Raw genomic sequence first — 13,783 nt, forward strand, 5'->3', positions numbered from 1 at the left:
GAAAGGTCAAGATCAAAGCAGAAGCTGGTTGCAGAATTCAGGCAGCCTCACTTGTGCTGAGCACCTCTTGGTTACGAGAGAGTCACCGAGGCTAGGTCTGATTCAAGGGAAGGGAAATTAGATGCCGTTTGTTGATGAGGTGTAAGAAGGTTACACTGCAGATTGGAAGATATTGTTGCAATGGCCTTCGGAAGTGCTTTCTGTGAAGGTGGATAACAGAGCCGTTTGTAGGGATGAGTGATGCAGGGGGAGGGCCCATCGTAGGTCAAAGAGAGAGCTGTTGTTTTGAGCCTCACTAGTTTGGGATATCGGTGAGACATCCGCTTGTGTTGCTGGGTACCTGGCAGTTAAAAATATTTGATGAAGTGGTAAGAAATGACTTAGAATGGAGTAGCCTTGTTGCTGGGAAGTGATAGTATTTCAAATCCTTAACCGCGCGGTGATAGACAGCACTGAGCTTCGGTTCCCAGACTGCCATCCCAGTGAGAGTAGTTAATTGGCTCCTGGAGTTTGCTGTGCCCATGTAAGTGGCACGGAGGGGACCGAGTGACTGCAGGTAATGGCTGTAGAGTCTCTCCAGTGAGGACATGCCCCTCACCCCTTCCACAAGCACACGTGCACACTCCCACCCAGCACAGCCAGCTGCCGGCACCCGGGCTCCTGGGGTGTTCACTTGCCTGGTTTGCATACCTTCTCGTGCTTGAGGTTAGCAAAGACACGGGGCTACTGCGTATTGGAACTAATTCTGATTCTACCGCTTTGGAATTAGGGCCGATTCAAACAGAGTCATTTGTCTTTGATTTTCGGTTGAAGCCGAAAATAGCATTGTGAACAACATCATGCAGGGAATGCTAAACCGCTCCCAGAGCATCTTCTAGGCACCTCTGAGGCGTGTGCCTGGGGGAAGCTGGTTCATTCACACCCAGCTGTTCTTTACAGGCAGTCCCAAAGACCTTTCTTCCCGGCTGGGTCGAGTGGCTCTCTGTGCTTGAAAATAAACTGCCTTTCCTTCTCTTTTTCTTTGAAGTCAGCTCTAGGCCCAATGTGGGGCTTGAACTCACAGCCCCAAGATCAAGTATTGTATGTCTACCAACTGAGCCAACCAGGCACCGCAGAATTGCATTTCTTTAAAACTCTCTTCCAACTCAGAATGCTGCTCAACATTCCGCTCAGAGGCGAAATGATCGGCGGTTAAGATGGCAAGTTCAATTGTTAAGGTTTAAAGGTATCACTGCGTGCACGTCAAGACATACAGAGGAAAAGAAGTTGTCCTTGGTATGATTTCAGATCGGATGTGGCGTCGACAAAACAAAGACACCGTCTCCCTGATAGAAGGGCTATCTTCCAAGAAGAATCTGGAAGTAAGGCTGTGGCTCTCTAGAGCACCTATGAATTAATTTTCACCTGGGATCAAAAAACAGATTAGCCCACTGAAATATGTAAATCATAGAAGATCCATGAAGCATGCTGGGGGGAGAGCTCTGTTCTCCACTCAAGTGGATGCATTGTGAATTTTTGACCATGGGGAAATTCCACGCTGGCTACTTCTTTTTTTGTCCCTAAGAAGCTGTGGCCTGCCTTCTACCGCCTTAGCTTTATGGTTACCATAGTAACTGTCAGCTTATAAAACAAAGGGTGTGTGGGATGTTCCTGGCCAAGTGACGTGTGATGGGGAAAGGAATGATGAGACTGTGCTATCTCATTTTATAGAACTTGCTTGGGAGTAACGTCATTTACGACCGAACCTTGACCAGGAAGCTCTTACTCATGGAGACCAACTTGGCTGTTGTTTTTCTTAGTGCCCGTTTGAAACCCGAGTCTCTAAAGCAGATTTTTAATGATAGGAGTGTCACCTTAGGAAGACACTCACTCTAAGGTGGTGGTGGTCGGGGGGCGGGGGGAGAGGGGGGTCTCAATCCCTCGGATGCAGCAGAATCTTGGGTAGAGCATTTAAACTCCACAGGTGCCTGGAATTTCATTTTAAAACGAATCCCACCGGGTTCAACATCACATCGGTACAATAGTCTGACGCATCCCCTAGAGCACCTGCTCCTGAGAGCGAGGTCTATTAGCTAGCCTCGCCTGGGTGCTAATTAAATGCAGAACATTGGGTTCCTCTCAGACCAGCCAATCAGAGTCTATTAACAAGATGACTAGTACGCGCATCAAGTTGGGAAAGCACCACGAGAATAAAGATTCTCTGAGGGAGAGAGAGATGTCAATTTCAAAAGGCAGACGAAAATTTGAAGTCCTGCCTTGCTCAAACCCTGTGGTATGTTGCTTCCGTGACAAGGGAGGGCTGTCGGGAGGACTGGTCACCCTCAGGTGGGAGGGAAGAAGGAGAAAGACTGAGAAAAAACCCTGCTCCTGAGCAGTGGATGGCAACCTCGCTTGCAAATTAGGATCGCTTGGGACCTTCTCTGGGCTCAGCCCGGACTAAAGCAAAAATCCCTGGGGCTGGAGCCCTGGGCATCAGGATGTGATAAAAGCCCCTCTCGGGGATTCCCAGTTGAAAGAATCTCATCCCGCCGAGTGCATAGGAGTCCATCTGGGATCTTGTTAAATTGCCATTCTGGTGCGTGGGTCTGGGGTGTGTGGCCTGAGGTTCTGCATTTCTAACCGGGTCCAACTTGTCCACACTTTATGTAGCAAGTGCCAAGAACAAGGAGCAAAGTTGTGTGTGTGTGTGCGTGTGTGTGTGTGTGTGTGTGTGTGCGCGCGTGTGCGTGCGCGCGCATTAACAAGCCGCAGCATCTGGCCTTTTGCTTTCATTCTCTCAGTGTTTGAGCTCATTGCTTTTCTTTTTTGGGGAGATGGGGTGGAGTAAGGGAGCAACAGAGCTGAATGCTATGAATACACACAAACCAGCAGATAAACATCATTTCTTGACTCATCGCTCTTGCCTGCCCATGGCTAATGCCTTTCTCGCCTTCTCAAGAGCTGTTCAAACCATCAGTGCTCTCCCGAGGGCACCCGCTTTGAGCCACCTCCTCTCCATGTGAGAAACTCAAGGCTGTGCAAACTCACGCATCCTTCTGTGCCCCTCCCCTGGGGTGGCCTCCTGTGTCCCCGCTTTTCCTGTGTCATTACCCTCTCTGTCCTGGCTCCTTCAGTCTCCCTCCTAAAACCACCTCCATACTCACTTCCGATGTGATCCATTCACGCTCAGGGTTTCAACCCGCATCTGCATATCCAGTACCTTCCAATCTGTATCTCTGCCCTCAACCTCAGCTTGGAGTCCAGATCTGTTTTTGTGGCTCCTGGATGGTTTCCTTCCCCGCCCATGCATCCTAGAGGTTCTTCACTTCACCAGCCTCCCAACTAGACTTCCACCTCTGTGTTCTCTAGCTCGCTCTTGGCATCTCTGTCCGTCCAGTCACCCAGGCTGGGATCCTGAGGTCACCTTTTTCTCACTTCAAGTTCTCATTCTTTCTTGCCCACATTCAGACAGTTGTCCTATAAGTTCTTGAATCTGTCTGCTATTTCCAGTCCCTTAGTTCTGGCTTGGGCTCACATCAATGGCTGCAGTGGTCTTCTGCCCTGACACTTGTTCCCTTCAAATACATCCCGCTCACTGCTGCTAGTGTGACCAGGGCAAACCGCCAACTGACTGTGGCATTGCCGTCCTGAAGCCCTGTGGCTTGGCTGGGCATCAGAAGCCATGACCACATAGACTTCCATCCTTTCCTGTATTCTTCCCTCTTGATTTATCCCCACTCATCATTCCACTGCCTTTTGGAAAAATATTTTTTTAAATAGTAAATAGAATGGGATAATGACTGTAAGAAATCAAGCAACATACACACTGGCTTTATATGGAAACCTATAGAGGGAAGGAACTGAATTGCAAACGTACTGTTTTGAAAGGTAGTACATGCATTTGGAGATAATTATTGAAGGCAGTGGTGAAAATGAAGTCTCCTTCCGTGCCTCCTCTGTCCCTCAGCCATGCAGTTTTCTTTCCCAGAAAGAAGCTGATGTTGTCAGTGTCTCAAATGTCCTCTTGGAAATATACATACACTTGTAAGTGCAAAGAAGACTTACAGACACGTGCCCTTGCATACCCATAGATCCATAAACACACGTGTGCCAGAATGTGTACGTGCGTGCATCCCTACTGTGCATCAATTCTGTGTGTCACATGGCTGAAAGCACAGTATGGTACACACCCCCTGCTTTTGTTGCTTAGCGTAATTTGGAGATCTTTCCTCTGAGTCCATAGAAAGCCGCCTTATTCTTTTCTTTTCTTTTCTTTTCTTTCTTTCTTTCTTTCTTTCTTTCTTTCTTTCTTTCTTGCAGACTGCTTAGACTTTTGTCATGTCAATGTTTAACCGGCTGCTCGTGGTGACATTTGGGCTGTTTCTAATCTTTCTGATAAATAAGGCTGCACTGAAGAACACCGAGCCGCATCATTTCTCCCATGTGTGAATATGTACATGGGGGATCGATTCCTAGAAGTGGGATCGCTCCTTCAGTCTGTGCATGTGTGTGTTAAAATCTGGTAGATATGGGGGTGCCTGGGTGGCGCAGTCGGTTAAGCGTCCGACTTCAGCCAGGTCACGATCTCGCGGCCCGTGAGTTCGAGCCCCGCGTCAGGCTCTGGGCTGATGGCTCAGAGCCTGGAGCCTGTTTCCGATTCTGTGTCTCCCTCTCTCTCTGCCCCTCCCCCGTTCATGCTCTGTCTCTCTCTGTCCCAAAAATAAATAAATGTTGAAAAAAATTAAAAAAAAAAAAATCTGGTAGATATGGGCAAATCGCTGTCCACGGAGACCACCTAAGAGCGCCTGACCCTCCACTCTCTTTTCAACCCAGTGTGTCCTCACATTCCTTACTCTTGCCAACATTTTGCCATTACGAGATAAAAAACTGGTACTTCCCTGAAGAATTACGCTTCTTTTCTACTGAACTTGAGTAGCTTTTCACGTATTGAAGAGCCATTTGAATTTCTCTTTGTGGGAGAGGTCTATTCATGTCCTTTACCCAATTTTCTCTTCTGTTGTTTGTTGCTTTTTCTTTTTGATGTTAAGCTTTTGATCTTTTTCCTCTGCTGGCTGACTGCAGTCGGTACCCACCCATGTAGCTATTTGGTTACTGGTGTCTAAGCAAGAATTCAGAACCAGCAGTAAGGATGCGGGGCCAGGTGAAGTTTACTTCCTTTTCCAAATGGCAATCAAAGGTTTTGGTGACCGTAGGAACACTCTGAGTATCATGTAGTAACATGTAGACGTATTGAATACACATTTACCAAATTCGGGGATGGTTTTGGGCCACAGCTGGTTGATGTTAAATGCATCTCTGGACACATGCATTGATGGCTTTACACAACGTTGTTAGTTGATATCTTCCTAGCTTTTTACCAAGGGGACACACGTGCATTTTTTGCCTGTAAATTTATTATTTCTTCTCTTTTCTTAGTCAATATTTTCATTCTAGAAAATGGGACAAGATATCTTCTTTTTTAAAATAATTTTTAAAATTTTTTAAATATTTTATTTTATTTTGAGAGAGAGCGAGAGAGTGCTAGCACGAGCAGGGGAGAAGCAGAGAGATGGAGGGAGAGAGAATTCTATACAGGCTCTGCACTATGGTGCAGAGCCTGACATGGGACTTGAACTCATGAACCGTGAGGTCATGACCTGAGCCGAAACCAAGAGTTGGATATTAACTGACTGAGACACCCAGGCGCCCCATGGGACAAGATATATCCTTTTTCTGTAAATTAGCCTTGTGGTCCAAATGTTTTGTAAAGTTCTCTGTTCCAAGTGAGTAATTAGTTAATGTTTGATCAAAAAGACAAATCTTTCCGAATGTTATTTTGCTATCCTTCCTAAAGGTATGTGCTTTAGCAGAGCATTTCTCAAACCATATTAGTAGGTGTTCAGTAATTTTAACAAAATGTGCCTGTGTTCACATTGATTTTGAAAAGACTGAATTAAATAAAATTTTAAAAATGCCTTCTTAGAGCCTTTAATATGTTACTGGGTCCATTGAATGTCCAAAGGGGGAAAAAAAATAAAGGATGCAGTATTTTATGCTGTCTTTTGCAAATGTATTTGACCACAGACACAGCTTTTGCTTTTTTTATGGCCTCTGCTTGAAATATTCCTCAAGCAATTAGCATAAAACTCAGGGGAGGATTAAGAGGAGGCATCAATTTATTTGCCCTCTGATTTGTCTGAATTACGCCAGACAAGAAACCTTGTTGGAAATGGGGTTATTGACTATTTGACTACAATCAGATTTCTAAAATTAACTAGAAAACTCCTGCGGTTAAGCTCAGTATGTTGCAGATGAAGATAACGTGGTTACTTTCTCTGGTCTCCCTAAGATGTTATCAAAAGCATAAAATTAAGAGACCGAGGTCATTTCCAGTAAACCCTTCACGGGTCCTGCTTGAGGCCAAATGCTACTTTGCGTCAGAGGCGTACATATCAAAATGGCTGGGGATGAGGTGTAGTGCTGGGACAGAGAGAGGAGCCACTAGCTGGGGGGTTTAATGATGAGGGAACAAGAGCCAGGAGGGGGACCAAAGAATCCAGCTCATTACAAGGGCGGCTTATTCTTTCCTGTTGAGTTTTTCTGAGATCGATTTTCATCCCTTCTCTTTGGCCTTTTCTTGATTCTTGAGGAATCCTGTCAACGTTTTTTTCTCAGCCTTCCTGAATCTTAGAACAGCGGCTCAGTGAAGTTCTGGAACACTGGTGCCTGGAGGTGTGTCTTAAGTCACCAGCAAGCCAAAGTAAACCACTAAAAGCACATGCATTTTCAAATTTCCGTGACATAGAATAGATTCAGGATTATCCCATAAAATATCCATTTTACCTACTTTTATTTAGGTGTCCTATTTGAGTGGAAAAGAAATGCTCTGATTGCATACGTTATATTCCGATTGCATAGTAGATAATGCACATTGCAGTAGAGCTTATGAGTTGTCTTCCGGTTCCAGTTTAATCTTCCCATTTCATAAAATTGCACTTTGGCTACAGAGGTGCTGGGAGCTTCTGCGTTTGCAATGACACGATCATTATGATTGCCCGATGAAGGGCAGCCAAAATGATGCAAGAGGAGTTTTCAGTAATGGTATTGTGGTGTTTAAAGAAGTAACAAGGTTAATTATTTGCATTCTTCAGCAGTCCACGCTTGTCCCTTTTGCAAAATTATCGGTACTTCCTATGAGGGAGAAGTCTAGAAAGTGAATCATTTGAAAAAACGTAACACATTATTTTTAAAAGTCTATCTTTATTGTGATAATTATATAAGATGGATACTTTTAGAATTCTTTACTTGAAAATGTTTTTTAATATCCTCCCGTCTCCAAAACTAGTTGAGTCCCGTTAGTTGTTAATTTCCCTCCCTTACCAGTTTGCAGGGGAGGAGGGGTTCATGAAAACTGGGCTCACCCACACATGTGTATCCTACTGTCGGGGGGCGGGGTTGGTCTAGCGTGCACGTTCAAACACAAGTCACTGGAGAACCTAATGCCAAGGAGGTGCTTCCTCGATTTTTCTTCGCGATTGATAGCATCCGGTCTTGAGCCTTCATAGCAGTGGATGCTTATGCCTCTGCCTTCCCGTTAGGAAACCAAGCACAACCTGATATTTGACTTCCACCTTTCCTGGTGGAAAGGTCAACCCTATGCTCATAAGCAACCATCTGACGTCAGCTCGTGGGCAGAGTTCTCAGGGTGGTTTGGAGCATAGGTCACAAGAGAAGGCCCAGTCAGGACAGCAAAGTGGACAGAGTAGCCGGACTACTTGGCCCCATGCCTGACACACGCTAAGCACTGAACATGTGTTAGCCACCGACCTATGCATGATGGGACTGAAGAAGTCAGGAGCAGATGGGCAAAGACAAGCCAGGTGGGTGGAAATATTTTTCCTCTGTGGAGGTAGCCTGACTGCCAGGTTCATCATCTCTATGATAGAAAGATCCCTTGAGCTGAAATTTCCATGAGGTGCTGGGCTCCATCGATAGGTGATCCATTGAGATAAAAAGGACTTGAGCCAGAGATAAACTAGACCTCACCTTGTGAGTGTGCCTTTCCTATTTATTCGGAAGGTCTGCAAGCATATCCTCCGGGGGGACTTTCAGCGTGTCATGGGAGGCCCTGGCCGGTCCCCAGAGAGCTGCCCAGTGTGGTGGTGGCAGGCCCAGAGACTACCTGCGAACCTGCTGCCCAAGCAGCTAAACGAGCAGTAGTGGGACCCTTATTTCAGCTCTGCACAGTGAAGGCTCCCTAAGTGGACAGGCTGGAAGCCAAGGAGTCTCCCAGCCCAGTGCTAACGCTCGGAAGGAAAGAAGGGAGGACCAAACCCAGTAGGAGGAGCTCCTATCACCACGGGGTAGGTGACAATGCTGTAAGATAGGGGTGACAGGTCAACTCAGAAACCCACCTCCAATGAGTCTTCAGCTAGCTGTGGAGCCACTAGAGAGGACAGAAAGAAAGAAGTCTGGATCAGCCCAGGAAGCAGCAGCTGCAACCACAAAGGACCCCAGGATATTTCACAAACCAGGGTGGAGCCCATCTCCTGCTGATTCTGGAAGAGAGCCACGGGGTTAGCTCTCCATTGAGCAACGTCAAAGCCAGCTCTAGCACAAAACAGTGGTCCCACCGTGAGACAGAGAGGTGTTGGTTCCGAGGCTGTGGAGGGAGGAACATGGAGACCGCCATGGAGACAGCAGAGGGTAGCCAGGGGCTGGGTTTGGGGAGCAGGGGGGCCCGTAAACTTGGAGTCTCATTAAAAAGGAGACAGAGGAGCAAGCTACTGTGGGGGCCCAGGCTCGGAGAAGAGTTGCTGGAGACCGTGCCAGCTTTCCTTTCTGCAGGTTAGATAAACAGAGAGACCATCTCAGGATGGAACAGATCTTCTGTTGGAATCTCTATGTCCCCCAGGCAGCGGCAATTTCACAGTGGGCTGATGGTGCGATGTCACCATGGTGTAGCTTGAGTCCCCTGTCTCCGGTCAGAAGACCCCAACCTCACGTTCATGCTCTTTAGAGCCAGTGCGAGGACGCTGCCTTGCTTCACGCCTTCCCGACTGGTTCCCCAATGCTGTAGCTGAAGTCCTAACGTCACCACCTGCCTCTCCTCTCCCTCCTTCTCTCCCCGCCGCCACCACCCCCCCACCAAGGGGTCCTCAACATAGACTGGACTCCTGTCCTCTCAAGGGACAGTCAAGAGAAGGAGGAGGGGTGCAGGAAGTTTATGGGCAAGTAAAAGAGGAAAGTCATCACCCAGACTTCCCACTCCTAAGTAGATACCTGGGGAAAAAAAAAATCTTATGAGTTCCAGAGAATGTTTATTATTATAGCGAAATGATTCGTAACAATAGCCAGACGCTAGAAACACCCAAACTATTCGCCAACAGAAGAATTGATCAATTTTGGCATATGCATGATGCTAGAAAACAGCGGCAATGAATAGTATATTTTATACTACACCACATTAGTGTAGATGAAAGTTACATAGTATTGCGAGTGGAAAAGCAATTCACAGAAGAACACAAGTGATACAGCTCAAAACCGGCCTGAGCAACTTATTTTGGGGGATACATACCTGATAAACCTATACGGAAAAATAAGAGGGCAAAGATAAGCGCATCTGATAAGCACAGATGTTAGGAATGTCGTTGGCTGTAGCGGGGGACGTAGGAAGGACGTGATCTCAGAGTTGGGAATTGCCCTGTTGAACCAGTAGACAACATCTGCCAGTAAGAGTGGAGAAAACTACCCCCAAGAAGAATCAGGTCAGAAAGAGTGTGGGGAGGGGTGAGGGGTGGATTGGGAGAAGTGTTTTATGAGACACCTGTTGGGTGAGGAATGTTCCCCCCGGCAGTAGAGATGCTATGGACTTTCTCAGATGCCTTGGAATTTAGACATGCTGATTGAATGGACCGAGCCTGCTCAGTACTGTGTCTGTGACATGAAGCACATGAGGTAAAGCAGCACGTGCTGATCTGTGCGCAAGACTCAAAAGTGTTGGATTAGTTGGGTGATGTCCTTTTTCTTTGTTTTTTTCATTCCCTCGATACTCGGTTACCGATCTTATAAACCAAGTGCATGAGTCTGGAAAAAATAATTTGACTTAATTTAGCTGTGACCTTCCAGGGGCTCTGGGATTTTGTTCGGGCCATGTTTAAATGAGGATTACTCTTTTAGAACTCCAATGTTCCATGAACATTCTATGAATCACAGCATGTCCGTTCATTGGCTAGGGCTGCCGTCACAGTTGTACAAGCTGGGTAGCTTCAACCGCAGAACCTTACTGTCTCACAGAATCGGAGACTATAAATCTGAGGTCAAGGTGTCGGTACAGTTGGTTCCTACTGAGGCTGTGAGGGAAGGGTCTGTTCCAGGCTTTTGTCCTTGGCTTGTAGGTGGCCATGTTTTCCCACCAGCTCCCAACTGTGCATATCTATGTGCAAATTTGCTTTTTTTTTTTTAAGAAGGCCATCGCCTTATTGGGTTGGGGTCAACTCTAATAACCTCACTTTAACGCGATCACATCTGCAATCACCCTATTTCCAAATAGTCATACTCTGAGGCCTGGAGGGGGAGTTTGGACTTTACCAGATGAACCTGGGAAGCTCACGGTTCAGCCCACAAGAATACGCTAATTTTATGCTTGATGGACTACTTTTCTCTTTCTTTTTAAAAGATTGTACATGGCAAGTCAAGGCAAATGATCGAAGCTTCCATGAACAGCCTCAATTTATGAACACAAAGTTCTTTTGTATTAAGGAGAGCAAATATGCGGTAAGTGGATATTAACTTTCTAAATTAAAAAAAAGTGTTTTTTAATGTTATTATTTATTTTGGGGAGTGGGGGGTGGGAGGGAGAGCGAGATCGAGAGCAAGCAGGGGAGGGGCAGAGAGAGGGAGATACAGAATCTGAAGCAGGCTCCAAGCTCCGAGCTGTCAGCACAGAGTGACGTGAGGCTTGAACCCAGGAGCCATGAGATCGTGACCTGAGCCGAAGTCTGACGCTTAACTGACTGAGCCACCCAGGCGCCCCATGGATTTTAACTTTCTAGCTCATCTTCGCTAAGAGCCAGTTTTTTCCAATAGCCATTATGCTTAGCAACTTCATGGGACACCTGCCTTCCAGATAATCCCCGGCCTGTTGTATTGATTATCATTGTCCATCGTATAGAATATCATTTTTATTCATCACTTTGAATTTAATAAAGGTGAGTAGGGGTGGCTTGACACAAGCCAGAACAAAATTATGCAGATTGAAAAGTTCCCTGTGTGTGTGCAGAGCTCTCTTAATGTTTTATAGAAGAATATACAACAGTGTCACAGAAACGTTATGTTTGAAAGTAATAAGAATTTGAAAGGAATCTTAAGAACCTATTTCCCCCTTTTCTGCCTGTGATAGATTTAGAGACCAAAGATCTTTTCACCCCAGAAGTCCTTATTACCTTTAAAATACGATCGGGGCACCTGGGTGGCTCAGTCGGCCGAGTGTTTGACTTCGGTTCAGGTCACGATCTCACGGCTCGTGAGTCTGAGCCCCGCGTTGGGCTTGGTGCTGACCGTGCAGTGCCTGCTTTGTATCCTCTTGTCGCCTTCTCTCTGCCCCTCCCCTGCTTGCTCTCTCTCTCACTCTTGAAAATAAACATTAAAGCAATTATTAAAAAAATAATCCAATATGATCAAGGGTCCCCCGTCAGGTGCGTGCTTACGCGTCGTAACGTGTCTTTTAGTCGCTAGGACAGCTGCAGCAGAGCCACAGACGGGCTGGTTTAAGACAACAGAAATGTATTCTCTTACAGTTTAGGGGCCATGAGTCCAAAATCAAGGTGTCAGTCCGGTTGGTTCCTTCCGGAGGGTCTGAGGCAGCGTCTGTTCCAGGCTTCTGTCCCGGCTTCTGGAGGTTGCCGACAATCCTTGGCCTTCCTTGGCTTGTGGACGCATCCCTCCACTCCCCGGCTCTGTCTCCACACAGCCTTGTCCCCGTGTGTCCCTATGTCTGTGTCCACTTGTCCTCTCCTTCTTCTTCTTCTAAGGGCAGCAGACATTGGATGAGGGCCCACCTTCATCCAGCATGACGTCACTGTGACTTGATTACAGCTGCAAAGACCCCCTTCCCAAATAAGATGACAGTCATGGCTATTGGAGTTAGGACGTGAGCATATGTTTTAAAAGGGGCACACAATTCAACACACAACAGTGTCTTTTATTTTACACAGTAGACTTCATCCCCCTTCAGTAAAAGAGTGTTCCTTTTCCAGCGTCGTCGCTCGGGCTGACGTCTCCCTTTGCCTTGTTTTCTTTTTTTTTTTATTGTTGTTTTTAATGTTTGCTTATTTTTGAGAGAGAGAGAGAGAGAGAGAGAGAGACAGAGCATGAGCGGGGTAGGGGCAGAGAGAGAGAGGAAGACACAGAATCCAAAGCAGGCTCCAGGCTCTGAGCCGTCAGCATAGAACCTGACGGGGGGCTCGAGCTCACGAACCATGAGATCATGACCTGAGCTGAAGTCGGACGCTTCACCGACGGAGCCACCCCGGCGCCCCTGCCCTATTTTCTAAGAGGCTCTGAGGAGTCCAGGAATCTTCCAGCCGTGTCCGTTTGCTCAGTCAGATTTGCCACAGAGACCTTTGAAGTGAAATGTCTGCTGCTTGTTGCTGTCTCTGACCTAAGCCTCCAAGGAGTCATTCTGAGGGCTGATTAGAATTAAAAGTGTTGGGGGCGCCTGGGTGGCGCAGTTGGTTAAGCGTCCGACTTCAGCCAGGTCACGATCTCGCGGTCCGGGAGTTCGAGCCCCGTGTCAGGCTCTGGGCTGATGGCCCGGAGCCTGGAGCCTGTTTCCGATTCTGTGTCTCCCTCTCTCTCTGCCCCTCCCCCGTTCATGCTCTGTCTCTCTCTGTCCCAAAAATAAATAAACGTTGAAAAAAAATTAAAAAAAAAAGAATTAAAAGTGTAAAGGAAATCTCGGTGTCTTCCTGGCCCATGTCCCTGTGTCCCTGTGGGCCATCAGGCTTTAGTGATTTTCACAGGGGTGTATACATCAGGAAAAAAGCGCGGCCCCATGTAGAATGACCCTTTCATTTTTTTTTTTCTTTTCCCAACAGAGTAACGCAATTAAAACGTACAAGTATAATGCCTTTACCTTTCTACCAATGAATTTGTTTGAGCAGTTTAAGAGAGCAGCCAATTTCTATTTCCTGGTCCTTCTTATCTTACAGGTAATGCCCTTTGATATCTTAAATCTGTTTTGAGTTATGATGACTCAGTAACATTTAAGTTGTGGACACATGTAATCTTAAAAGTTGTTGTATTAACATCGGGCTTTTTGCACACAAGGAAATAGTGCCTCATACAGAACGAGCTCGACAATGTTAAATAAACAGGGGAAGGAGGCAAATGGAAAGACTTTAATTCTATATTTAAAAAAAAAAATCAGTCGCGTACTAATGTGAATGTTAAAACTGGTTTCCCTGAAGTGAATACAATTAAAACCTTCACATTGTACAATTATTTGTACCCTAAAATTCTATTTATTGTGTGCCTGCCCTTTGTTTTTCATGCAGGTGCTTAATTTCGTCAAGAATATTATTTATTTGTACCAATGTTTGGGTCATAATTCTCAATAGATTATTTTTGTGAGTTGGTTTTTGTGTTGACCAAAGGCCTATTCCTTTCCTGAGGCTGTTTTTTTTTTTTTTTTCTTGATTGTGGCAAAGGATCCACTTATCTAGAGAGTGTTAATTTTACCTATCTAGAAATCGTTGTTATAATCGAGGGAACTCTACACCCTCTAGTTACCAGACTACCAACC

General features: G+C 46.1%; 1 protein-coding gene across 2 annotated transcripts in view; it reads left to right on the forward strand.

The window, feature by feature from the left end:
• Positions 1-13,783, forward strand: part of ATP8B1 (ATPase phospholipid transporting 8B1) — a 127,711-nt gene that overhangs the window by 69,769 nt on the left and 44,159 nt on the right. For both annotated transcript variants that reach the window (XM_040478711.1, XM_040478712.1), the window contains exons 3-4: positions 10,658-10,755; positions 13,077-13,190. In XM_040478711.1, coding sequence (XP_040334645.1) covers positions 10,658-10,755; positions 13,077-13,190 — 212 coding nt within the window. The remainder of the gene's footprint in view (positions 1-10,657; positions 10,756-13,076; positions 13,191-13,783) is intronic.

Source organism: Herpailurus yagouaroundi, unplaced genomic scaffold, assembly GCF_014898765.1.
Source record: "Herpailurus yagouaroundi ecotype Mexico unplaced genomic scaffold, PumYag 142, whole genome shotgun sequence".
Taxonomy (NCBI): Eukaryota; Metazoa; Chordata; class Mammalia; order Carnivora; family Felidae; genus Herpailurus; species Herpailurus yagouaroundi.